The sequence below is a fragment of the Bombina bombina genome, chromosome 5 (genome assembly GCF_027579735.1).
Source record: "Bombina bombina isolate aBomBom1 chromosome 5, aBomBom1.pri, whole genome shotgun sequence".
Classification (NCBI taxonomy): Eukaryota; Metazoa; Chordata; class Amphibia; order Anura; family Bombinatoridae; genus Bombina; species Bombina bombina.
In genome coordinates, this window is record NC_069503.1 from 1,100,405,833 (window position 1) to 1,100,432,225 (window position 26,393).

Consider the following 26,393-nt stretch of genomic DNA (forward strand, 5'->3'; position numbering starts at 1 on the left):
AAAGTTACTAGTAGAGCAGTTAAGCTATTATTACTATAGTAAAGTTACTAGTGGAGCAGTTAAGCTATTATTACTATAGTAAAGTTACTAGTGGAGCAGTTAAGCTATTATTACTATAGTAAAGTTACTAGTAGAGCAGTTAAGCTATTATTACTATAGTAAAGTTACTAGTGGAGCAGTTAAGCTATTATTACTATAGTAAAGTTACTAGTGGAGCAGTTAAGCTGTTATTACTATAGTAAAGTTACTAGTGGAGCAGTTAAGCTATTATTACTATAGTAAAGTTACTAGTGGAGCAGTTAAGCTGTTATTACTATAGTAAAGTTACTAGTGGAGCAGTTAAGCTATTATTACTATAGTAAAGTTACTAGTGGAGCAGTTAAGCTGTTATTACTATAGTAAAGTTACAAATCACACAAGCTACTTCCGTCTTATGGTGATAGAATGAGGAACTACAATGCCAAAGTCAGTAAAACTGTAAAAACCAATAGATTTAGAAGACAAATGCACCCAACATTAAACAATGCTGAGAAAAATATTTCAAATATTATTATCTCATAGGATCATAAAGTCCACTTGACACAGATTAACAACATAAGTCTTATCCTTTCAGATTCCTAAAGGGATTTGAAACCCTAAAAATGTATTTTCTGATTCAGACAGATCATACAATTTTAAGAAAGTTTCCCATTTACTTGTGTTTGTTCCCATGATATTCTGGGTTGAAAAGATATCTAGGTAGCATCTGGTGCATCACATGGCAGGAAATAGCCATATAGTGCTCTTACAAATAGATAACAGTCTTGCAAAACTGCTGCCATATAGTGCTCAAGAAATGGGCCAATCTCAGGAGCTGTCAATCTCCCTGGTCAGAGAATTCTGGGAGGATTGACAAACGCCACATAACAGGTGGTGTTAGTCCCATGACCGCTGCTTCTTAATGCTCATGCGAACCTGCAGCAGACAGGGCGCTGATGCTCATTTTGGAGCTTCATAAATGGAGCCCTATAGCATCAGTGTTTGCAACAATGTTTGTAGCAGTTACACATCTTTGCAAACACTGCTGCCATAGAGAGCTGAATACACGTGCATGCTCCTAAGGTCCCATGAGCTCACATAGATTTACTCTTTAACACAAGATACCAAAAAACTAACGGCTAGATTTAGAGTTTTTTCGGTAACGACCCGCGTATCTAACGCTGGCTTTTTTTCTGGCCGCACCTTTAAAATAACTCTGGTATTGAGAGTCCACAGAATGGCTGCGTTAGGCTCCAAAAAAGGAGCGTAGAGCATATTTAACGCAACTGCAACTCTCGATACCAGAGTTGCTTACGGACACGGCCAGCCTCAAAAACGTGCTTGTGCACGATTCCCCCATAGGAAACAATGGGGCTGTTTGAGCTAAAAAAAAAACTAACTCCTGCAAAAAAGCCGCGTTCAGCTCCTAACGCAGCCCCATTGTTTGCTATGGGGAAACACTTCCTACGTCTGCACCTAACACTCTAACATGAACCCCGAGTCTAAACACCCCTAACCTTACACTTATTAACCCCTAATCTGGTGACCCCACTATCGCTGACCCCTGCATATTATTTTTAACCCATAATCTGCCGCTCCGTAAACCGCTGCTACTTACATTATCCCTATGTACCCCTAATCTGCTACCCCTAACACCGCCGACCCATATATTATATTTATTAACCCCTAATCTGCCCTTCACAACGTCGCCTCCACCTGCCTACACTTATTAACCCCTAATCTGCTGAGTGGACCGCACCGCTATTATTATTAAGTTATTAACCCCTAATCCGCCTCACTAACCCTATAATAAATAGTATTAACCCCTAATCTGCCCTCCCTAACATCGCCGATACCTAACTTCAATTATTAACCCCTAATCTGCCGACCTAATCTTGACGCTATTCTAAAAAATGTATTAACCCCTAAAGCTAAGTCTAACCCTAACACTAACACCCCCCTAAATTAAATATAATTTTAATCTAACGAAATTAATTAACTCTTATTAAATAAATTATTCCTATTTAAAGCTAAATACTTACCTGTAAAATAAATCCTAATATAGCTACAATATAAATTATAATTATATTATAGCTATTTTAGGATTTATATTTATTTTACAGGTAACTTTGTATTTATTTTAACCAGGTACAATAGCTATTAAATAGTTAAGAACTATTTAATAGCTAAAATAGTTAAAATAATTACAAATTTACCTGTAAAATAAATCCTAACCTAAGTTACAATTAAACCTAACACTACACTATCAATAAATAAATTAAATAAAATACCTATAATTATCTAAAATTAAACCTAACACTACACTATCAATAAATAAATTAAATACAATTCCTACAAATAAATACAATGAAATAAACTAACTAAAGTACAAAAAATAAAAAAGAACTAAGTTACAAAAAATAAAAAAATATTTACAAACATTAGAAATATATTACAACAATTTTAAACTAATTACACCTACTCTAAGCCCCCTAATAAAATAACAAAGCCCCCCAAAATAAAAAAATGCCCTACCCTATTCTAAATTACTAAAGTTCAAAGCTCTTTTACCTTACCAGCCCTGAACAGGGCCCTTTACGGGGCATGCCCCAAGAAGTTCAGCTCTTTTGCCTGTAAAAAAAAACATACAATACCCCCCCCAACATTACAACCCACCACCCACATACCCCTAATCTAACCCAAACCCCCCTTAAATAAACCTTACACTAAGCCCCTGAAGATCTCCCTACCTTGAGTCGTCTTCACCCAGCCGAGCCAAATTCTTCATCCAAGCGGAGCAAGAAGAGGTCCTCCATCCGGTAGAAGTCTTCATCCAAGTGGGGCAGAAGAGGTCTTCCATCCAATTGAAGTCTTCATCCAAGAGGCATCTTCTATCGTCATCCATCCTGAGCGGAGCAGCAGCATCCTGAAGACCTCCGACGCGGAACATCCATCCTGGCCGACGACTGAACGATGAATGACGGTTCCTTTAAATGACATCATCCAAGATGGCGTCCCTCGAATTCCGATTGGCTGATAAGATTCTATCAGCCAATCGGAATTAAGGTAGGAATATTCTGATTGGCTGATGGAATCAGCCAATCAGAATCAAGTTCAATCCGATTGGCTGATCCAATCAGCCAATCAGATTGAGCTCGCATTCTATTGGCTGATCGGAACAGCCAATAGAATGCGAGCTCAATCTGATTGGCTGATTGGATCAGCCAATCGGATTGAACTTGATTCTGATTGGCTGATTCCATCAGCCAATCAGAATATTCCTACCTTAATTCCGATTGGCTGATAGAATCCTATCAGCCAATCGGAATTCGAGGGATGCCATCTTGGATGACGTCATTTAAAGGAACTGTCATTCGTCGCTCAGTCGTCGGCCAGGATGGATGTACCGTGTCGGAGGTCTTCAGGATGCTGCCGCTCCGCTCCGGATGGATGACGATAGAAGATGCATCTTGGATGAAGACTTCAATTGGATGGAAGACCTCTTCTGCCCCGCTTGGATGAAGACTTCTACCGGATGGAGGACCTCTTCTTGCTCCGCTTGGATGAAGAATTTGGCTCGGCTGGGTGAAGACGACTCAAGGTAGGGAGATCTTCAGGGGCTTAGTGTTAGGTTTATTTAAGGGGGGTTTGGGTTAGATTAGGGGTATGTGGGTGGTGGGTTGTAATGTTGGGGGGGGTATTGTATGTTTTTTTTACAGGCAAAAGAGCCCCGCAAAGGGCCCTGTTCAGGGCTGGTAAGGTAAAAGAGCTTTGAACTTTAGTAATTTAGAATAGGGTAGGGCATTTTTTTTATTTTGGGGGGCTTTGTTATTTTATTAGGGGGCTTAGAGTAGGTGTAATTAGTTTAAAATTGTTGTAATATATTTCTAATGTTTGTAAATATTTTTTTATTTTTTGTAACTTAGTTCTTTTTTATTTTTTGTACTTTAGTTAGTTTATTTCATTGTATTTATTTGTAGGAATTGTATTTAATTTATTTATTGATAGTGTAGTGTTAGGTTTAATTGTAACTTAGGTTAGGATTTATTTTACAGGTAAATTTGTAATTATTTTAACTATTTTAGCTATTGAATAGTTCTTAACTATTTAATAGCTATTGTACCTGGTTAAAATAAATACAAAGTTACCTGTAAAATAAATATTAATCCTAAAATAGCTATAATATAATTATAATTTATATTGTAGCTATATTAGGGTTTATTTTACAGGTAAGTATTTAGCTTTAAATAGGAATCATTTATTTAATAAGAGTTAATTAATTTCGTAAGATTAAAATTATATTTAACTTAGGGGGGTGTTAGTGTTAGGGTTAGACTTAGCTTTAGGGGTTAATACATTTATTAGAATAGCGGTGAGCTCCGGTCGACAGATTAGGGGTTAATAATTGAAGTTAGGTGTCGGCGACGTTAGGGAGGGCAGATTAGGGGTTAATACTATTTATTATAGGGCTAGTGAGGCGGATTAGGGGTTAATAAGTGTAGGCAGGTGGAGGCGACGTTGAGGGGGGCAGATTAAGGGTTAATAAATATAATATAGGGGTTAGCGGTATTAGGGGAAGCAGATTAGGGGTACATAGCTATAATGTAGCTGGCGGCGCTTTGCGGTCTGCAGATTAGGGGTTAATTATTGTAGGTAGCTGGCTGCGACGTTGTGGGGGGCAGGTTAGGGGTTAATAAATATAATATAGGGGTCGGCGGTGTTAGGGGCAGCAGATTAGGGGTACATAAGTATAACGTAGGTGGCGGTCGGCAGATTAGGGGTTAAAAAAATTTATTCGAGTGTCGGCGATGTGGGGGGGGGGCCTCGGTTTAGGGGTACATAGGTAGTTTATGGGTGTTAGTGTACTTTAGAGTACAGTAGTTAAGAGCTTTATGAACCGGCATTAGCCCAGAAAGCTCTTAACTACTGACTTTTTTCTGCGGCTGGAGTTTTGTCGTTAGAATTCTAACGCTCACTTCAGACACGACTCTAAATACCGGAGTTAGAAAAATCCCATTGAAAAGATAGGATACGCAATTGACGTAAGGGGATCTGCGGTATGGAAAAGTCGCGGCTGAAAAGTGAGCGTTAGACCCTTTTTTGAATGACTCAAAATACCGGAGGTAGCCTAAAACCAGTGTTAGGAGCCTCTAACGCTGGTTTTCACGGCTACCGCCAAACTCCAAATCTAGGCCTAAGTTCACTTGATAGAAGTAAATTGGGAAAAATATGTTCTGTCTGAAGGATGAAAATTTAATGTTCATTGCTCTTTACTTTCAACATTGAATGGTGATATTAAAGGGACATGAAACAGGATGACAGAGCATACACTTTTAAACAACTTTTTAATTGACTTAAATTATCACATTTTCTTTATTCTCTTGGTATCTTTTGTTGAAAAGCTTGTGTCTTGAGCATTGCATGGAAGTTTTGCAAGAATGTTATCCATTAACAAGAGAACTAGATGGCAGCTATATTTCCTGATATGTAGTGCTCCTGATGCCTACTTAAGGACCAGATTACAAGTGGAGCACAATATTGCACTTACAGGAGCGCAGTATTTATGCTCCATGTAAATGTGCACTGATATTACAGGTGCATTGCCGAAAGCCAAGCATCCACTTGAGCGCGCTTCCGTAGGCTCCAAAGGGAGCCTCATTTTCATGCCAGCAGCCACGGAAAACCACCCAGTACAGCGAAGGGGGCAAATCACGCAGCATTGGGCAGCAATAAGTAAATATATTGGTATAGGCTTATATACACGTATATGTATATACACATGTTAATATATATAATATATAATATATATTATATAAGCATTCACCTCCATGTAAAGGCACTTTACACCCCACATCCCGTTACTTTAACCCCTTGTAACTGCTTTGCGCAGTTTTTAAAAATAAAAAAATAAAATGGTCATATTAATGTACTGTCCTCTTTATTTGGGGGCATTTTTTTTATTTTCAACCAGAGGTCTGATCTTAATTGTGCTTAGTGCAAAGTGAAACCGCAAGCTTAAGGTCATATTAACTAGTCACTTGTAATAGCAGTTTATTTAACGTGCGCCCGTAAACCTGCAGATTTGACCCTTTATGGGCGCACGTTAAGATAACGCTCCACTCATAATCTGGCCCTAGTTATCTTGTCAACAAAAAATTCCATGGGACCAAAGCAAATGTGTTAATTGAAGTAATTTGGAATCTTTTTTTAAAATTGTATGCTCTGTCTGAATCAGAAAAAAAATACATTTAGGTTTCATATTCCTTTAAATCGATAAATAAACCAACAAACAAAAAAACAAAGAAGTCAAACACATTTTCAGTTAGTTTTTTAAACACTTAGGACCAGATTACAAGTGGAGCTGTATTTAAAGCTCCTGCTCGAGCGTTAACTGTGTTAGAAGTAAGATTTTTGTTTGCGTCGGATTGCGCTTGTATTACAAGTTGAAAGTAAATATAGCACGTGTAAAAAGCTGAACTTAGAATAACGCAGGCGTGTTCAGGTATTCCCCATAGAAGTCAATGGAGAGAGAAAAAAACTTTATTCAGGTGCAAACCCAATCACAAATTCTTTAAGCAACTTTATAATTTACTTTTATTTATTAATATTTTATCTACTTGGCTTCATTACTTAGGTATCCTTTGTTGAAAAGCATAGCTAGGTAGGCTCAGCACCTGGGTGCTATTTGCTGATTGGTGGCTGCGCCACTCGTAATCTGGCGCAACATTGGGTGAGCAAATATCAATAGACAACAATCAGCCGCTAGTTCTCAGTAGTGCATTGCTGTCCTGGGCCTATTTAGGTATGCTTTCCACAAAAGATAAAACAAAGCAAATTAAATAATAAAAGTAATCTGGGAAATTGTTTCAAATTGCATGCTCTATCTGAATCATGAAAAAAATGTGGAGTTCATGTCCCTTTAACTACAAATTTTGCACATTCATTCAATTATTTTTAAAAAGTTTGTAAGGATCTTATCTTCATTTACTATGAGTTTGACGCTAATTTATTCAGTGAAATGATTAAAAAGACATTGCTCGCTCTATTTTGTAACCACAAGTTATGATTGCACAGTTCACACTCAACATCTCACACGGGATTAAACACAAAGGTGAAGCCCCATTCAGGTTCTGCAAGCATTGCTGCTCCCTTGCTGAACTCAGATTGATGGGGTCATTCAACCACTGCTGCTGATTGGCTGATCTGTTGTGTCTGCTTGGGTCTAGCAGTTCTCTGTGGCTCCAGGGCAATATTTTATCTATACATTTTAACGCTTTATGGACGTTAAACATAAAATAAAATAGGGCTCCATTTATCAAGCTTCGGAAGACCACTCCTTAACCTGCCTGCCACCTGAATGAAATCATCCTGATTCAGTACGATTGGCGGCCAGTAAACAGGGGGTGGCATTGCACAAGCATTTCTGGTAAAATGCTTGTGCAATGATAAATGAGGACAGTGTATGCTATGAACCTCAGAGATGTCCAGCGGACATAATTCGCTATCCGTTCGACCATTGTTAAATGGAGCCCATAGACTTGCAGGATCAGTAGTGCTAAACTTATAGACTCTGCTGAATTAGAACATTATTTTTGCTCTATAATGGCTCTATTAACACATAGGGCTAGCTTTACAATGTGTGGGTGTACATGATCCGATGTCGGCATATATCATTCCACAAGCATACCTTGTGAAATGCTTGTGCAATGCCACCCCCTGAACATTTGCAGCCAATCGGCCGCTAGTACGGGGTGTCAATCATTCCGATCATATACAATCGGGATGATTGCTGTCTGCCACCTAAGAGGTGGAGGATGAGTTAGGGGCAGCGGTGTTACGACCACTGCGCCTTAACTTATGTTTCTAGCAAGCCTGAAGGCAGCTTAATAATTCGGCCCCATAGGGTTAGATTAATCACGGGCTTGGAGAATTCTCCTTTGTTTTCTCCTCCAAGTTCTCTGCAGCTAGCTGTTTGGAAGGTGAACTGGGGCGGATAATGATGAATTTCTCCATGCGAAAAAAGCAAGTTCTCCTGTTTTATCATTTCAAACCCGTGTTTTTTTAGGTTGTATTGCTTGCCCTCTTTAAGTAATCTATTACATTAGCATTTTACATGGGGCAAATTTGCACATTAATTTTGGAGTGTTACCACAATAAATGTTTACTTTAACTTAGGGGTTTTGTTATAATAATGACTCTATCCGTAAAACATTCAAATTGTTAATACAATTTACAATCTTTGTGGGCCAATTTTACATTCTATATTTGGCATATATGTCTATATAAAGATAGACCTGCTAGAATCAGAAAATTCTCCATCAGAAATAGATTTGAACATGACACAAGCTCAAAACATGATTTCTAATGCTGTTCTGCATAGAACCTATGGAGAACTGTAATGCACGTATTTGTAGGAGAACTTTGCCTTCTCCAAAGGTGCAAAAATATTATAAATTGGTAACTGTGCGTAATTCTAAGGCTGACTCTAGGAAATGTGACTAAAACTAGCAAATTTTATAATTTTTTGAGTACACTGGTGCACCATGGTGAACACTAATGAAATGAGAGGAATGTATAGTCAGACATGCCCAATTTTAGGCACACTTTGCATTAATAAATCAGGGGATTAAGTTGTATGCGGATTTATGGCCGAAACTTTAGGAGAATTGCTTTGATAAATCCTGCTCATGGAGTTAGAGTGCCAGTAGAATATTTTCAGTATGTTTGAGCACTTCCCTTTAAACTACTGTAGCTAAGAGTACAAATAGCTCTGCGTTGATACACAGATTCCCACTCCCATGATTTACGTTTTTTTAAGAAAAAAGGTAATGAAATAAATAGCTGTGTGACGTGTCTACTGTCTATAGGGGATGCAAACAGTTTGATGAATCTAGTTAATACATTGACGTTTTTCTATAAAACAAAATACTTACTTCTTCCCCAGGAGTGCCTGGCTTCCCATCCTTCCCATCCTTCCCAGCAATGCCCTGAAACAAAACACGAGAAGTGAGAAATGTGCAGAAAATAATTTGAATTCAAGTAGGGATAGGAAAATCTGAATAAAAAAGTAATGTTCCCCTTGAACTTCAGACGTTTTCCACTACTGTCTCTCCTTTATCCATGTTGTTTTTGTTTGATGGATTAGGTGTTGTAATAGAGGTTAGGGGTTGCAGAGAATTTCCATGGGGGTTAAAAAGATGGAAAGGTAGAGAATGACTTCTTGTGTAGCTGGTGGTTATTAATGGGAAACTTGTGTTGGAGTATTACAGTTAATGGAGGGGATGTGTTGGGAAGATCAAGTGTGAAGGAGTATCCTTTTTTTGGTAGGGGGGGTTTCATGGTTGGGATCTCGGTCAAATATAAGGGAACAATTGTGAGGAACTGCATTATTTATAGGGTTAATAACAATATCTAGTAGCCATGGTTACATTTTATAGCAGTTAGGAATGCGTCAGGAAAACAACTCTAAAAGACCAGCTACAATTATACAAGGGGCTAGGCTGCTCCCAGGATAGTCATGACAATTAGCCTTGATTGGAATAGCCAATAGAATGCAAGCTCAATCCTATTGGCTGATCAGCCAATAGGATTTTCTCTACCTTAATTCCGATTGGCTGATAGAATTATATCAGCAAATTGGAATCTAAGGGACGCCATCTTGGATGACGTCATTTAAAGGAACCTTCATTCAGTAAGAAGACTCTGGATGAAGAGGATGCTCCATGTCGAATGTCTTGAAGATGGACCCGCTCCGCATCGGATGGATGAAGATAGAAGATGCCGTCTGGATGAAGACTTCTGCCCATCTGGAGGACCACTTTGCCCGGTTTGGATGAAGACTTCTCCCGGCTTCGTTGAGAACTCAGGGCAATGGAGAGCTTAGTTTGTTTTAGTTAGTATTTTATTTGGGGGGTTGGTTGTGTGGGTGGTGGGTTTTACTGTTGGGGGTGGGTTGTTTGTATTATTTTTTTTTACAGGTAAAAGAGCTAATTACTTTGGGGCAATGCCCTGCAAAAGGTCCTTTTAAGGGCTATTGATAGTTTAGTTTAGCTTAGGCTAGGGTTTTTTTTATTTTTTGGGGGGGCTTTTTTTCATTTTGATAGGGCTATTAGTTTAGGTCTAATTAGTTTAAAGATCTGTAATTTGTTTTTTTATTTTCTGTAATTTAGTGTTTTTTTTGTGATTTAGCTAATTGTATTTAATTTTTTTTTTTTTATTTAGTTAATTTATTTAATTGTAGTGTAGTGTTAGGTGTTATTGTAACTTAGGTTAGGTTTTATTTTACAGGTCAATTTGTATTTATTTTAGCTAGGTAGTTATTCAATAGTTAATAACTATTTAATAACTATTTTACCTAGTTAAAATAAAGACAAACTTGCCTGTAAAATAAAAATAAACCCTAAGCTAGTTACAATGTAACTATTAGTTATATTGTAGCTAGCTTAGGGCTTATTTTATAGGTATTTAGTTTTAAATAGGAATAATGTAGTTAATGATAGTAATTTTATTTAGATTTATTTAAATTATATTTAAGTTAGGGGGTGTTAGGGTTAGACTTAGGTTTAGGGGTTAATACATTTAATATAGTGGTGGCGACGTTGGGGGCAGAAGATTAGGGGTTAATAAGTGTAGGTAGATTGCGGCGACATTGGGGGCGGCAGAATAAGGGGTTAATAAATATAATGGAGGTGGCAGCGAAGTTGGGGGCAGCAGATTAGGGGTTAATAAGTATAATGTAGGTGGCGGCGTTGTCCGGAGCGGCAGATTAGGGGTTAATAAGAATAATGCAGGTGTTGGCAATGTCGGGGGCGGCAGGTTAATAAGTGTAAGATTAGGGGTGTTTAGACTCGGGGTTCATGTTAGGGTGTTAGGTGTAAACATAATTTTAGTTTCCCCATAGTAATCAATGGGGCTGCGTTACTGTGATTTACGCTGCTTTTTGGCAGGTATTAGACTTTTTCTCAGCCGGCTCTCCCCATTGATGTCTATGGGGAAATCGTGCATGAGCACATACGACCAGCTCACCGCTGACTTAAGCAGCGCTGGTATTGAAGTGCGGTATGGAGCACAAGTTTGCTCTACGCTCACTTCTTGCCTTTTAACGCAGGGTTTATAAAAACCTGTAATACTAGCGTTGCATGTAAGTGAGCGGTGAGAAAAAATTGCTCGTTAGCACCGCATAGCTCCTAACGCAAAACTCGGAATCTGGCCGTATGTTTGTTATATTTTTGTGTAATTAATCCATTTCAGAAACTAAGTTGAAAGCTGTCCCTTAGTATGTCATCATTTGTTATTTATATATATTTGTTTTACTTACTGGAATCCCTGGTAAACCTGGTGGGCCCTTAGGACCTGGTGGTCCTTCCTTTCCCTGAAGAAGAAAAAAAGAAAAACAGAGCAATACAATTAAATGTATATAAAATATTGGTGTATGTTGTTTAATAAACAATATAAAGGTGCAAAAACAAAAGAAACTGCACAGCACATAAATAAAAATATGACAAAGCTCATTCTGTTTTGTTTTTAAATTGAGACTCAGTACAATTTGAGCTTTAAAGCAGAACAAATGATAGTGAGCTAATTCGGAGTGGCATACAGATGTATCAACCAATCCATTGCAATGTTTTGCTCAGCAGCTAAAACGTGCTGAAATAGGTTAATCTAAAAAAATTGTATGTTCCCATTAGAATAAAATAATGTCCCTTTAATTATTTCAAACATTATTTTAACATACATTTCCAATTTTCTTCAATTAACAATGTTGATTCATTCTCTTGGTATACTCTATTGATGGAACAGCAATGCACTACTGGGAGCCAGCTGAACATATCAGTAAGCCTATGACAAGAGGCATATATGTGCATCCACCAATCAGCAGCTCACTCCCCGTCCTTAAGCCTACCTAGATATGCTTTACAGCCAAGGATACCAAGCAAACTAGACAATAAAAATAAATTGGAATGTTGTTTAAAATGATATACTTTATCCGAGTCATAATAGAAAAGTGTTCAATTTCACGTCCCTTTAAACATAAAATTAATTTGTAATAAAGCAATATTTAGTAATATTAAAACATGTTAAGCCTATACTTCACATACTAATGATAACTGTCATACAACATAATAAATTGGTTTCTCAACTTGATATTATGTATAGTGTTTTCCCAGAGTCAAGAGGATATCTTTAGATCACATTATTTGATCCTTATTAATATTATGAACCTCATGATCTAGTAATCTTCTTTAGTTTTGCTCATCAATTTCAACTGTAGCAGAAGTTTGGCTATAATCACACTGAACATATTCGCCTAGATTACGAATGTTGCGCTAACTGCAGCGCAAGTGCGGTATGTTCTTTTGTTAGGCTCCCTTGAGTGTCTTCAGCCTCTGTAGCCTCACCAGTCCTTATGTTAATAAAAATTATTTAAAGGAATAGTCTAGTCAAAATTAAACTTTCATGATTCAGATAAAGCATGCAATTTTAGGAAACTTTCTTATTTACTCCTATTATCAATTGTTCTTCATTCGCTTGGTATCTTTATTTAAAAAAACGGAAAGTAAGCTTAGGAGCCGGCCCATTTTTGGTTCAGAACCTGAGTAGTGCTTGCTAATTGGATGGCTACATTTAGACACCAATCAGCAAGCACTACCCAGGTGCTGATCAAAAATTGGCTGGCTTCTAAGCTTACAAATTAGAAAGTTGCTTAAAATTGTTGCTCTATCTGAATCATGAAAGTTTAATGTTGACTGGACTATTCCTTTAACACTCGTAATTTAGGCAATTGTGACTTAGTTGATTGATGAATGTAATTATTAAGATTATGTTTATAACATCATTACATTAATTTACTTTTAGTTTTGCTTATTTTTGAATAATTTGTGTTGTTTGATTTAGACAAGGTTTATAAGGTTTTGATGACTTGTACTAATGAAGTAGTGTGCAGCTAAATTTGCTTATTCTTTACTGGGATCTGAAGAGACATTCAAATTGGTGCTCAGTGTGCCAGTGGGCTTGTATCATGTCAGCAATGAACACATTTAGTTATTACCAGATGGTACAAGCACCTTAGTCTATCTGAGAATGTACTATATTTAAAATGCTAGTGCACGGTGCATACTTAAATATACTTTTATTAGAAGCACATTTCCTAATATATGTATATTACAAAAATGCTTCTATTCAAAAGTGAAATTCATCCATGTGGATTTTAATTTTGGCTGGAATGTCCCTTTAATTTTGAAATCTGTGAAGTAAAAATAATAATATAAAAAAAGAAGGTGGTGTAGTTGTATTTTAATTTTTCATGCATGCAGGTGCTCAAACAGAAAGAGCACAAGAAATTAGCCGGCAATAGTGATGTTGCGAATAGTTTGCCCGCAAATAGTCTCCGGCGAACATAGCATGTTCGCGTTCGCCGCGGCGGGCGAACATATGCGATGTTCGATCTGCCCCTTATTCGTCATCATTGAGTAATACTTTGACCCTGTACCTCACAGTCAGCAGATACATTACAGCCAATCAGCAGCAGACCCTCCCTCCCAGACCCTCCTACCTCCTGGACAGCATCCATTTTAGATTCATTCGGAAGCTGCATTGTTAGTGAGAGGAGGGACAGTGTAGCTGCTGCTGATTTAATAGGGAAATTGATAGCTAGGCTAGTGTATTCAGTGTCCACTACAGTCCTGAAGGACTCATCTGATCTCTGCTGTAAGGACAGCACCCAAAAAGCCCTTTTTAGGGCTAGAACATCAGTCTGCTTTTTTTTTTTTTTTCCTGTGTAATCTAATTGCAGTTGCCTGCCTGCCAGCGTGTGTGTCAGCCTCACAGCGTATACTGTGCCCACTTGCCCAGTGCCGCCACTCATATCTGGTGTAACAGTAGTGTAGATTTAAAAAAAACAACAGTTTTTTTACTGTGTTAAATAATAGCAGTCAGTTTCCTTCACACGTGTGCGTTTCAGTGCCTGCCTGCCAGGGCACAGTGTCACCCCAGTGCAACTCATATCTGGTGTAACAGTAGTGTAGATTTAAAAAAACAACACTTTTTTGACTGTGTTAAATAATAGCAGTCAGTTTCCTTCACACGTGTGCGTTTCAGTGCCTGCCTGCCTGCCTGCCAGGGCACAGTGTCACCCCAGTGCAACTCATATCTGGTGTAACAGTAGTGTAGATTTTAAAAAAACAACACTTTTTTGACTGTGTTAAATAATAGCAGTCAGTTTCCTTCACACGTGTGCGTTTCAGGGCCTGCCTGCCAGGGCACAGTGTCACCCCAGTGCAACTCATATCTGGTGTAACAGTAGTGTAGATTTTTTTTAAAAAAAACATAATTTATGCTTACCTGATAAATTCCTTTCTTCTGTAGTGTGATCAGTCCACGGGTCATCATTACTTCTGGGATATAACTCCTCCCCAACAGGAAGTGCAAGAGGATTCACCCAGCAGAGCTGCATATAGCTCCTCCCCTCTACGTCACTCCCAGTCATTCGACCAAGGACCAACGAGAAAGGAGAAGCCAAAGGTGTAGTGGTGACTGGAGTATAATTTAAAAAATATTTACCTGCCTTAAAAAACAGGGCGGGCCGTGGACTGATCACACTACAGAAGAAAGGAATTTATCAGGTAAGCATAAATTATGTTTTCTTCTGTTAAGTGTGATCAGTCCACGGGTCATCATTACTTCTGGGATACCAATACCAAAGCAAAAGTACACGGATGACGGGAGGGATAGGCAGGCTCTTTATACAGAAGGAACCACTGCCTGAAGAACCTTTCTCCCAAAAATAGCGTCCGAGGAAGCAAAAGTGTCAAATTTGTAAAATTTGGAAAAAGTATGAAGCGAAGACCAAGTTGCAGCCTTGCAAATCTGTTCAACAGAGGCCTCATTCTTGAAGGCCCAAGTGGAAGCCACAGCTCTAGTAGAATGAGCTGTAATTCTTTCAGGAGGCTGCTGTCCAGCAGTCTCATAAGCTAAACGTATTATGCTACGAAGCCAAAAAGAAAGAGAGGTAGCAGAAGCCTTTTGACCTCTCCTCTGACCAGAGTAAACGACAAACAGAGAAGACGTTTGTCGAAATTCCTTAGTTGCCTGTAAGTAAAATTTTAGGGCACGAACTACATCCAGATTGTGCAGTAGACGTTCCTTCTTTGAAGAAGGATTTGGACACAAAGAAGGAACAACAATCTCTTGATTGATATTCCTGTTAGTGACTACCTTAGGTAAGAACCCAGGTTTAGTACGCAGAACTACCTTATCCGAATGAAAAATCAAATAAGGAGAATCACAATGTAAGGCTGATAACTCAGAGACTCTTCGAGCCGAGGAAATAGCCATTAAAAATAGAACTTTCCAAGATAACAACTTTATATCAATGGAATGGAGGGGTTCAAACGGAACGCCCTGTAACACGTTAAGAACAAGGTTTAAACTCCATGGCGGAGCAACAGTTTTAAACATAGGCTTAATCCTGGCCAAAGCCTGACAAAAAGCCTGAACGTCTGGAACTTCTGACAGACGTTTGTGTAACAGAATGGACAGAGCTGAGATCTGTCCCTTTAATGAACTAGCAGATAAACCCTTTTCTAAACCTTCTTGTAGAAAAGACAATATCCTAGGAATCCTAACCTTACTCCAAGAGTAACCTTTGGATTCGCACCAATATAGGTATTTACGCCATATTTTATGGTAAATCTTTCTGGTAACAGGCTTCCTAGCCTGTATTAAGGTATCAATAACGGACTCAGAAAACCCACGTCTTGATAAAATCAAGCGTTCAATTTCCAAGCAGTCAGCTTCAGAGAAGTTAGATTTTGATGTTTGAAAGGACCCTGTATCAGGAGGTCCTGTTTCAGAGGTAGAGACCAGGGTGGACAGGATGACATGTCCACCAGGTCTGCATACCAAGTCCTGCGTGGCCATGCAGGTGCTATTAGAATCACTGATGCTCTCTCCTGTTTGATTCTGGCAATCAATCGAGGAAGCATCGGGAAGGGTGGAAACACGTAAGCCATCCTGAAGTCCCAAGGCGCTGTCAGGGCATCTATCAGGACTGCTCCTGGATCCCTGGATCTGGACCCGTAACGAGGAAGCTTGGCATTCTGTCGAGACGCCATGAGATCTATCTCTGGTTTGCCCCAACGTCGAAGTATTTGGGCAAAGACCTCCGGATGAAGTTCCCACTCCCCCGGATGAAAAGTCTGACGACTTAAGAAATCCGCCTCCCAGTTCTCCACTCCCGGAATGTGAATTGCTGACAGGTGGCAAGAGTGAGACTCTGCCCAGCAAATTATCTTTGATACTTCCATCATTGCTAGGGAGCTTTTTGTCCCTCCCTGATGGTTGATGTAGGCTACCGTCGTGATGTTGTCCGACTGAAACCTGATGAACCCCCGAGTTGTCAACTGGGGCCAAGCCAGGAGGGTATTGAGAACTGCTCTCAATTCCAGAATGTTTATTGGCAGGAGACTCTCCTCCTGACTCCATTGTCCCTGAGCTTTCAGAGAATTCCAGACGGCACCCCAACCTAGAAGGCTGGCGTCTGTTGTTACAATTGTTCAGTCTGGTCTGCTGAATGGCATCCCCCTGGACAGATGTGGCCGAGAAAGCCACCATAGAAGAGAATTTCTGGTCTCTTGATCCAGATTCAGAGAAGGGGACAAGTCTGAGTAATCCCCATTCCACTGACTTAGCATGCACAGTTGCAGTGGTCTGAGGTGTAAGCGAGCAAAGGGTACTATGTCCATTGCCGCTACCATTAAGCCGATTACCTCCATGCATTGAGCCACTGACGGGTGTTGAATGGAATGAAGGGCGCGGCAAGCACTTTGAAGTCTTTTTAACCTGTCCTCTGTCAGGTAAATCTTCATTTCTACAGAATCTATAAGAGTCCCCAGGAAGGGAACTCTTGTAAGTGGAACGAGTGAACTTTTCTTTTCGTTCACCTTCCATCCATGTGACCTTAGAAAAGCCAGTACTAACTCTGTATGAGACTTGGCAGTTTGAAAGCTTGAAGCTTGTATCAGAATGTCGTCTAGGTACGGGCAACTGCCAAGTGGAAAAATAGTGCCCAAACATTTTATTCACCCAGTACCTCAGAAAATGAAAACGATTTTACATTCCAGCAAAAACGTTTAACATAAATTATTAAAAAGCCTGTTGCTTGCAAATAGGCTAAAGTCTTATATACACAGTGTAATTCCAGAGAAGTACCATTCCCCAGAATACTCAAATGTAAAATATACATACATGATATTATATCGGTATGGCAGGATTTTCTCATCAATTCCATTGTCAGAAAATAAAAGCTGCTACATACCTCTTTGCAGATTAATCTGCCCGCTGTCCCCTGATCTGAAGTTTACCTCTCCTCAGATGGCCGAGAAACAGCAATATGATCTTAACTACTCCGGCTAAAATCATAGTAAAAACTCTGGTAGATTCTTCTTCAAATTCTACCAGAGAAGGAATAACACACTCCGGTGCTATTAAAAAATAACAAACTTTTGATTGAAGAAATAAAACTAAATAAAATCACCATAGTCCTCTCACACATCCTATCTAGTCGTTGGGTGCAAGAGAATGACTGGGAGTGACGTAGAGGGGAGGAGCTATATGCAGCTCTGCTGGGTGAATCCTCTTGCACTTCCTGTTGGGGAGGAGTTATATCCCAGAAGTAATGATGACCCGTGGACTGATCACACTTAACAGAAGAAAACACTTTTTTGACTGTGTTAAATAATAGCAGTCAGTTTCCTTCACACGTGTGCGTTTCAGGGCCTGCCTGCCAGGGCACAGTGTCACCCCAGCGCAACTCATATCTGGTGTAACAGTAGTGTAGATTTAAAAAAAAACAACACTTTTTTGACTGTGTTAACTAATAGCAGTCAGTTTCCTTCACACGTGTGCGTTTCAGGGCCTGCCTGCCAGGGCACAGTGTCACCCCAGTGCAACTCATATCTGGTGTAACAGTAGTGTATATTTAAAAAAACAACACTTTTTTGACTGTGTTAAATAATAGCAGTCAGTTTCCTTCACACGTGTGCGTTTCAGGGCCTGCCTGCCAGGGCACAGTGTCACCCCAGTGCAACTCATATCTGGTGTAACAGTAGTGTAGATTAAAAAAAAAACAACACTTTTTTGACTGTGTTAACTAATAGCAGTCAGTTTCCTTCACACGTGTGCGTTTCAGGGCCTGCCTGCCAGGGCACAGTGTCACCCCAGTGCACCTCATATCTGGTGTAACAGTGGTGTAGATTTAAAAAAAACAACACGTTTTTGACTGTGTTAAATAATAGCAGTCAGTTTCCTTCACACCTGTGCGTTTCAGGGCCTGCCTGCCAGGGCACAGTGTCACCCCAGTGCAACTCATATCTGGTGTAACAGTAGTGTAGATTTAAAAAAAAAAAACTATTTTGACTGTGTTAAATAATAGCAGTCAGTTTCCTTCACACGTGTGCGTTTCAGGGCCTGCCTGCCAGGGCACAGTGTCACCCCAGTGCAACTCATATCTGGTGTAACAGTAGTGTAGATTTAAAAAAAACAAAAACACTTTTTTGACTGTGTGAAATAATAGCAGTCAGTTTCCTTCCCACGTGTGCGTTTCAGTGCCTGCCAGGGCAGAGTGTCACCCCAGTGCAACTCATATCTGGTGTAACAGTAGTGTACATTTAAAAAAAAAAACACTTTTTTGACAGTGTTAAATATTAGCAGTCAGTTTCCTTCACACGTGTGCGTTTCAGGGCCTGCCTGCCAGGGCACAGTGTCACCCCAGTGCAACTCTCATATCTGGTGTAACAGTAGAGTAGATTTTAAAAAAACAACACTTTTTTGACTGTGTTAAATAATAGCAGTCAGTTTCCTTCACACGTGTGCGTTTCAGGGCCTGCCTGCCAGGGCACAGTGTCACACCAGTGCAACTCATATCTGGTGTAACAGTAGTGTAGATTTAAAAAAAACATCACTTTTTTGACTGTGTTAAATAATAGCAGTCAGTTCCCTTCACACGTGTGCGTTTCAGTGCCTGCCAGGGCACAGTGTCACCCCAGTGCAACTCATATCTGGTGTAACAGTAGTGTACATTTAAAAAAAAAAATACAATTTTGACTGTAATAGATTGAATAGCAGTTAGTTGTCTGCAAGCATGTGTGTCAGGCCTACAGCGTCTTCTCTGCCAACTTCTGCCAGTGCACAGTGCTACTCATATCTGTTGTCACAGTAGCTTGCACGCATAGTACCACTAATCAGAAAAAAAATGACAGGCAGAGGCAGGCCGCCCCGCAGGGGCCATCGTGTTTGTGATGCTGTGATTCCCTTTGGCCCTAGAATAATGCCCAGTGTTCAGAGGCCATGTACCCCGAACTCGAACATTTCTGTAGACATAGTTGACTGGCTAACACAGGACACCCAATCTTCTACAGCCTGCCTGCCGCCACCACCAACACTAGCACCACAGTCGCTTCACTTGATCTGTCAGAGGAGTTATTTACACATCAGTTGGAAGAAATGAGTGATAGTGATGCGCAACCATTATTATTATTATTATTATCTTTTTCAATCTCCCGGTTCCTAAAATCAATGCCATATACACATCCCCTGATAGGGGACGTAACAGGGATTAAACTGATAAGAATAGTACTACTTAACACACCACTCCTATATGGTGGCACATTAGATTGCACGCGCAGTGCCCCATATTTGAAGTAGGAGGACCGACCAAGCATCTTTTTCCATCTCCCGGTTCCTAAAATCCATGCCATATACACATCCCCTGATAGGGGACGTAACAGGGATTAAACTGATAGGAATAGTACTACTTAACACACCTTATAATAATGCAGAGAGAGGCAACGCAGAGAGAGGAGTCTGAAGAAGAGGAGTCAGAGGAGGAAGGTGGCTTTGAGGAGGTGGAAGACCAAACACAGCAGGCTTCCCAGGGGGCTTGTTTTCACCTTTAGGGGACCCTTGGTGTTGTACGTGGCTGGGTGGAGGAAGAGACCTTCAATGATATCAGTGAGGACAAGGAACGGGACATGGCTAGATTGGTATCCAACCTTGTGCAAATGGGGAGTTTGCGGTTGTGCAAATGGACTGTTTGCGGTTGTTTGTGGTGCGTTAAAGGGACAGTCTAGGCCAAAATAAACTTCATTGATTCAGATAGAGCATGTAATTTTAAACAATTTTCCAATTTACTTTTTTTTTTTTTTTTTTTTTTTTTTTAAACTTTTATTTATAACCAATATGGGGTGCAAAGTTACAAGATGCCCCTCCAGCCCACCTCGCAGGGTGAGTCAAGAAGGTAGGTAAGACAATACAAGCAGCTGCGATTTCATACAATAACATACATATAACTTCGAGAATTTTCAGCAGTTAACCACTGCTCTAGTAGATATGGATCCGCACCACCACATTGGGTTTTTTAGCATTATTAACAAACAAACAGATATGTAACAGGGGGGGAGCAGAGGGGGGGGGGGAACTGGGGAGAGGGACAGGTAGAATGGAAAGGGGTGGGGGAATAAACAGACACATAACATAAAACGTGGGAGGTAAGGGGAGGCGAAGGAGGGGAAGCCGGGGAAGAGGGAGGAATAGAGTGGTGAGGGTTGGGGGGGACACAACAAGTGTATACATACCTATACATACCATTTCTGCCTATTCCCCAGAATAATCTATGAGTTAGTGCGGCATGAGTACAATACAATAAGCAGCTAGTAATATCGTTGGATCACTTATATTAATAAAGAGTTGTCAAATTTCAATAAGGGAGACTTGGGTCAACCTTTCTGAGATACTTGTATACATTGCTGGGACTGAACTAGACATGACAGTAAACTACACTAAACACACCATCGTCCCCAGAGATTTGAGAGTAAGAGTGAGTGCCTTGGCACTGTGGTGGAATAGGATCATAGCTGTGCAATTCGTAATCAAGTATAAGTGGTATGGTCAAGAGAATATATAAGGTATAAGGTTGGACTCTATATGCTGTCAGAGGCATGTTACTTAATAGGGTCTATCTAATAGGGCAATAGAGAGTAGGGAGGACATCTTAGTAACTACTGAGTTATGTAGCTCAGTAGTTCAAACCTGGCTCCCCTGATAAGAGAATGTGTGCAGTCACCCAGTCGCTGACAAAAAGCATGTATGGTGTATGCGAGTGTCCAGATCTTACAGGCTGACGTGGCATGTACAGACAAGCATAGAGGCAACAGTTTGCAGGGACATTCTAAGAGTTGGCAGATGTAGTTTAAAGGCTATTCCTCACAGAATCATAATGATCATAATGCTACCTGCTAAATATATTCATTAAGGTTTAACCCATTAGAGTAATAGTATATAAAACATGATATCTATAGGTATAAGTAGAGCTGATTCTGAACCCACTACGCTGAGCTAACTGGCAGTGAGAACTCTTTATCTGTATGACTTTGCGTGTGTGGCTATACTTGCATGAGAATGTTCATGTTTATGGCAAGCCTGAGGATAGTAAGCTTAGTTGGATCCTTAAGGGGGCAGTCTCAATGAACACTATAGAAGACAGAACAAAAACAAGCATGATATGTAGCTGCTTTAATTTTGGTGTGAATATATAAAAAGAGTTTGATTCATATGGAGCCTGCCAAGGGTTAACAAATAAGTGGATACTGAATGTGCATTTCTGGGAGTTTTTTAATCAGCTTTGTGAGGTTAGGCAGAATAAATAAATAATGCAGGTATTATTGGGAAAGTGATTTGTAGAATATGCAAAATTTGTGAGTTTACACGTATTTAAACTAGGCCTTTGCTGGTACATAACTGTGGTAAATAAACCAGACAAGTAAACAAGTCATAAAAGCCAACAGGGCTAGAACCGACAGTGATCAGTCTCTATTCGAGAGCCTTCCAGAGTTCTCAAAACACCAGCTGTGACATTAGATACTGATAATTGTCAGCCAGTTTCGTGAGGTTGGGCAAAATAGATAGTGTAGGTTTAAGAATGTGTGCAGTCACCCAGTCGCTGACAAAAAGCATGTAAGGTGTATGCGAGTGTCCAGATCTTACAGGCTGACGTGGCATGTACAGACAAGCATAGAGGGAACAGTTTGCAGGCGACAATCTAAGAGTTGGCAGATGTAGTTTAAAGGTTTTTCCTCACAAAATCATAATGATCATAATGCTACCTGCTAAATATTTTCCTTAGAGGTTTAACCCAGTAGAGTAATAGTTTATAAAACATGATAGCTATAGATATAAGTAGAGCTGATTCTGAACCCACTACGCTGAGCTAACTGGCAGTGAGAACTCTTTATCTGTATGCCTTTGAGTGTGTGGCTATACTTGCATGAGAATGTTTATGTTTATGGCAAGCCTGAGGATAGTAAGCTTAGTTGGATCTTTAAGGGGGCAGTCTCAGTGAACATTATAGAAAACAGAACAAAAACAAGCATGATATGTAGCTGCTCCAATTTTGGTGTGAATATATAAAAAGAATTTGATTCATATGTAGCCTGTCAAGGGTTAACAAGTAAGTGGATACTGAATGTGCATTTCAGGGAGTTTTTTAATCAGCTTTGTGAGGTTAGGCAGAATAAATAAATAATGCAGGTATTATTGGGAAAGTGATTTGTAGAGTATGCAAAATATGTGAGTTTACACGTATTTAAACTAGGCCTTTGCTGGTACATAACTGTGGTAAATAAACCAGACAAGTAAACAAGTCATAAAAGCCAACAGGGCTAGAACCGACAGTGATCAGTCTCCATTCGAAAGCCTTCCAGAGTTTTTAAAACACCGACTGTGACATTAGATATTGATAATTTTCAGCCAGTTTCGTGAGGTTAGGCAAAATAAATAGTGCAGGTTTGATTGGAAGAAAGGTGTGTAGTGTATACGAAAGTTCACTTGTATTTAAACTAGACCTTTGCTGGTACATAGCCGTGGGGTTCCACAATTGTGCCGCAGCTAGATGTAGATATCCATTCATGCAGCCACATCGCTATTCAGTCAGCTGGAACAGCGAACTGTGAATATAAGCAGATCACCCAACTCCAGCCCGGGATGGAATGTGGCACCCACGCCTGAGAAGGATGCAGCTTTTCTGTAGATGAAAGGAGGTCTGCCCTGTAACCTGCAGTAAGTGTAGTAGTACAACAGCAGAGTAGCTGTCGCCTCTTGGGACCGACCTCGGGGCCCTCTGCAAAGCGGTTTCCTGTAGTGGGGTAGGAATGGCTGTTACTTGTCTGCTCCCCTGTGCAGCAGAAGTTATGAGACTGTCATCTCCACCCAGCGCATGTAGAGCAGCGCGGGCATTAGTAGGTTAGGGAGTTGCGTCGCCGCGGTTTTCCACCTGGTCAGGATGCCGGACAATCATGAAGCAACTAGCGCTATCCAGAGCTTGCGGTTCTAGTGCATGGCATTTTGCTTGGTGTTCTGGCTCTGGAAAACATTGTCGGCCAGCGATATGGGCCATTTGTATTAGTTTCTCACAGCTGTTAAGTAGGTGGTCAAATTTAGTTGCAAAAGTTGCTAGTAGCGTCTCGGCAAGGTCTCTTCCTGAAGTCATTGCCACGTGGGTAATGTTCTCCCGTCTACCGATTGGGTGTTATTATGCTGGTAGGGGGTGCAGTCACTCCAACAACATGAAGCAGGGTTCTAGTCGGGTGTTAGTCAATTTTAACAACGCACAAGATGACTTAGCTGATGCGCCAATATGGCGGACCACAAGGGTATCGTAAATTGCTCCCGGGGGCTAGGGCCGATGTGATGCCCTTCACTTTCAAAAAGTCGGCTAGCGATGACAGTTTCAAAGTCTCCTAGCAAGACACATAACGTGGGGGTCTGGATGGCGGTGTAAAATGGTGAATGAGCGTTATTTGTAGCTCAAACATGCAGAGCTCCCAGCACTTGCTTCCATCCAGTAATCCCGCCCACCGGAAGTCCCCCCAATTTACTTTTATCACCAATTTTGCTTTGTTTTCTTGGTATTCTTAGTTGAAAGCTTAACCTAGTAGGTTCATATGCTAATTTCTTAGACCTTGAAGCCCACCTCTTTCATATTGCATTTTAACAGTTTTTCACCACTAGACGGTGTTAGTTCACGTATTTCATATAGATAACACTGTGCTAGTGCACAAGAAGTTATCTGGGAGCAGGCACTGATTGGCTAGACTGCAAGTCTGTCAAAAGAACTGAAAAAAGGGGCAGTTTGCAGAGGCTTAGATACAAGATAATCACATAGGTTAAAAGTATATTATTATAAATGTGTTAGTTATGCAAAACTGGGAAATTGGTAATAAAGGGATTATCTATCTTTTAAAAAAATAAAAATTCTGGTGTAGACTGTCCCTTTAAACGGGGAGTTTGGTCTGTCACTGTGAAGCAGGCGTAACCCTTACACTACCTGATCGATACAACATCATACCTGATGTTTTAAAGCACGTTATTCCAAATAATGTAGGAATGTTAGGTGATTTATGCCCTTTATGGATTAAAACCAGACTCTGCATCAACTATGTAATTTTCTATGGGAGTTTTGCCATGGATACCCCTCCGGCATGCCACAGTCCAGGTGTTAGTCCCCTTGAAACAACTTTTCCATCACTATTGTGGCCAGAAAGAGTCCCTGTGGGTTTTAAAATTCGCCTGCCCATTGAAGTCTATGGCGTTTCGCCCGGTTCGCCCGTTCGTGAACTTTTGCGGAAGTACGCGTTCGCCGTTCGCGAACCCAAATTTTTAGGTTTGCGACATCACTAGCCGGCAACAATTTTAAACATCAGTGTCCCTTTAACTATTAAGGTCTAGTTTCCAATGATGTGGTAAATTGTGGAAACTGGTGATCAAAACATTTATTTTTATCAAAGTTTATAGAGATTTTTTATGTTACCATTAGTTTCCAAACTTAGGACCTCAGTGGAAACTAGGCCTAAGTCTAAACCTAATTCCAGTGTGGTGTGTGGATAGTCAATCATTGTGAATAGAGCTTTTTGTGTTCCTATTAATTGTTTAGTTTGTAAGAAGTTAAAGATCTTGGGGCCCATTTATCAAGCTCCGGATAGAGCTTGAGGGACGGTGTTTCTGGTGCTTTCAGCGATGTCTGTCGGACCTGATCCGCACTGTCGGATCAGGTACGACAGACATATGATAAATAGGCCTCCTTGTGTCCATCATTCCCATTTAAAGAGGAAGAGAATGTGTGTGTTACATTTATGAACAATGTTCTGTAATCTTCTGTAAACTTGTAATAAAAGAACATAGCAGTCAAATGAGAACATTTTCAGAATACATTAACACTGTATAATGTATAATGCAGGTTTTATTTTAATACACACCACATTATGTACTAGTGGAGCTTAAAAGTATTGTAGCTATTGTACATTAACATTGCACAAGTTAAAGTAAAAGCACTTCTATGTTTGTGCTAGTCAGAAGTAATATTTTATTGATTAAGTGATACACTAAGGCATCTGGATGTCAGATAGCGTGGGTGCGCTACATTCATCACATAAAAGACCTCTACGGGGACAGGCTATAAACCTCATGTTGGTTATCGCTCAAGCACTAAGCTTATGGTGCACTAATCTCCGCCTATGTAGTGAATATTTTCACTTAGTTATATAATACAGTATTTCAGAAAAATTATAAAACAACTCAAACAAATATAGACACACACATTCATACACACATACAAATACATTTATACATATGCCGGCACCAATCAGCAGCTAGCTCCTACTAGTGTAGAATATGTGGGTATTCTTTATCAACAAGGGGTACCAAGAGAACAAAGCACATTTGAAAATAGAAGTGAAGTTAAAAGTGTCTTAAAGGGACACTATACCCAAACATTTTCTTTCATGATTAAGGTAGAGAATACAACTTTAAACAATATTTCAATTTACTTCTACTACCTAATTTGCTTCATTCTTTAGATATACTTTAATGAAGAAATAGCAATGCACAATGTGAACCAATCACAGGAGGCATCTATGTGCAGCTACCAATCAGCAGCTACTAAGCATATCTAGATATGCTTTTCAGCAAAGAATATCAAAAGAATGAAGCAAAATAGATAATAAAAGTAAATTAGAAAGTTGTTTATAATTGTATGCTTTTTCTAAATCATGAAAGAAAAAATTTGGGTTTCATGTCCCTTTAAAATGATGTGCTCTATCGGATTCATGCAAGATTAATTTTGAATTTCCTATCCCTTTAACTCTGCGTAAAAACCTTTAAGGCAATAATAAACCATTCTTTAAGGTGTACTACATATAAAATATAACATATTTCCTTATCATTTTCATGCTTTTTTTGTTTTCAAACTATCAGGCGATAACAGTTTACTTTAGATCTCCAAAAGCTCAGTTTCAGTGGTATTTTGTTTTGTGCTCGACTGTAACAGT

General features: G+C 39.7%; 1 protein-coding gene across 1 annotated transcript in view; it reads right to left on the reverse strand.

Moving 5' to 3' along the window:
- The window catches only part of COL22A1 (collagen type XXII alpha 1 chain), a 667,744-nt gene that overhangs the window by 73,688 nt on the left and 567,663 nt on the right, over positions 1 to 26,393 (reverse strand). The window contains exons 51-52 of the mRNA XM_053715381.1: positions 11,336 to 11,389; positions 8,952 to 9,005 (exon numbers count right to left, since the gene is read on the reverse strand). Coding sequence (XP_053571356.1) covers positions 8,952 to 9,005; positions 11,336 to 11,389 — 108 coding nt within the window. The remainder of the gene's footprint in view (positions 1 to 8,951; positions 9,006 to 11,335; positions 11,390 to 26,393) is intronic.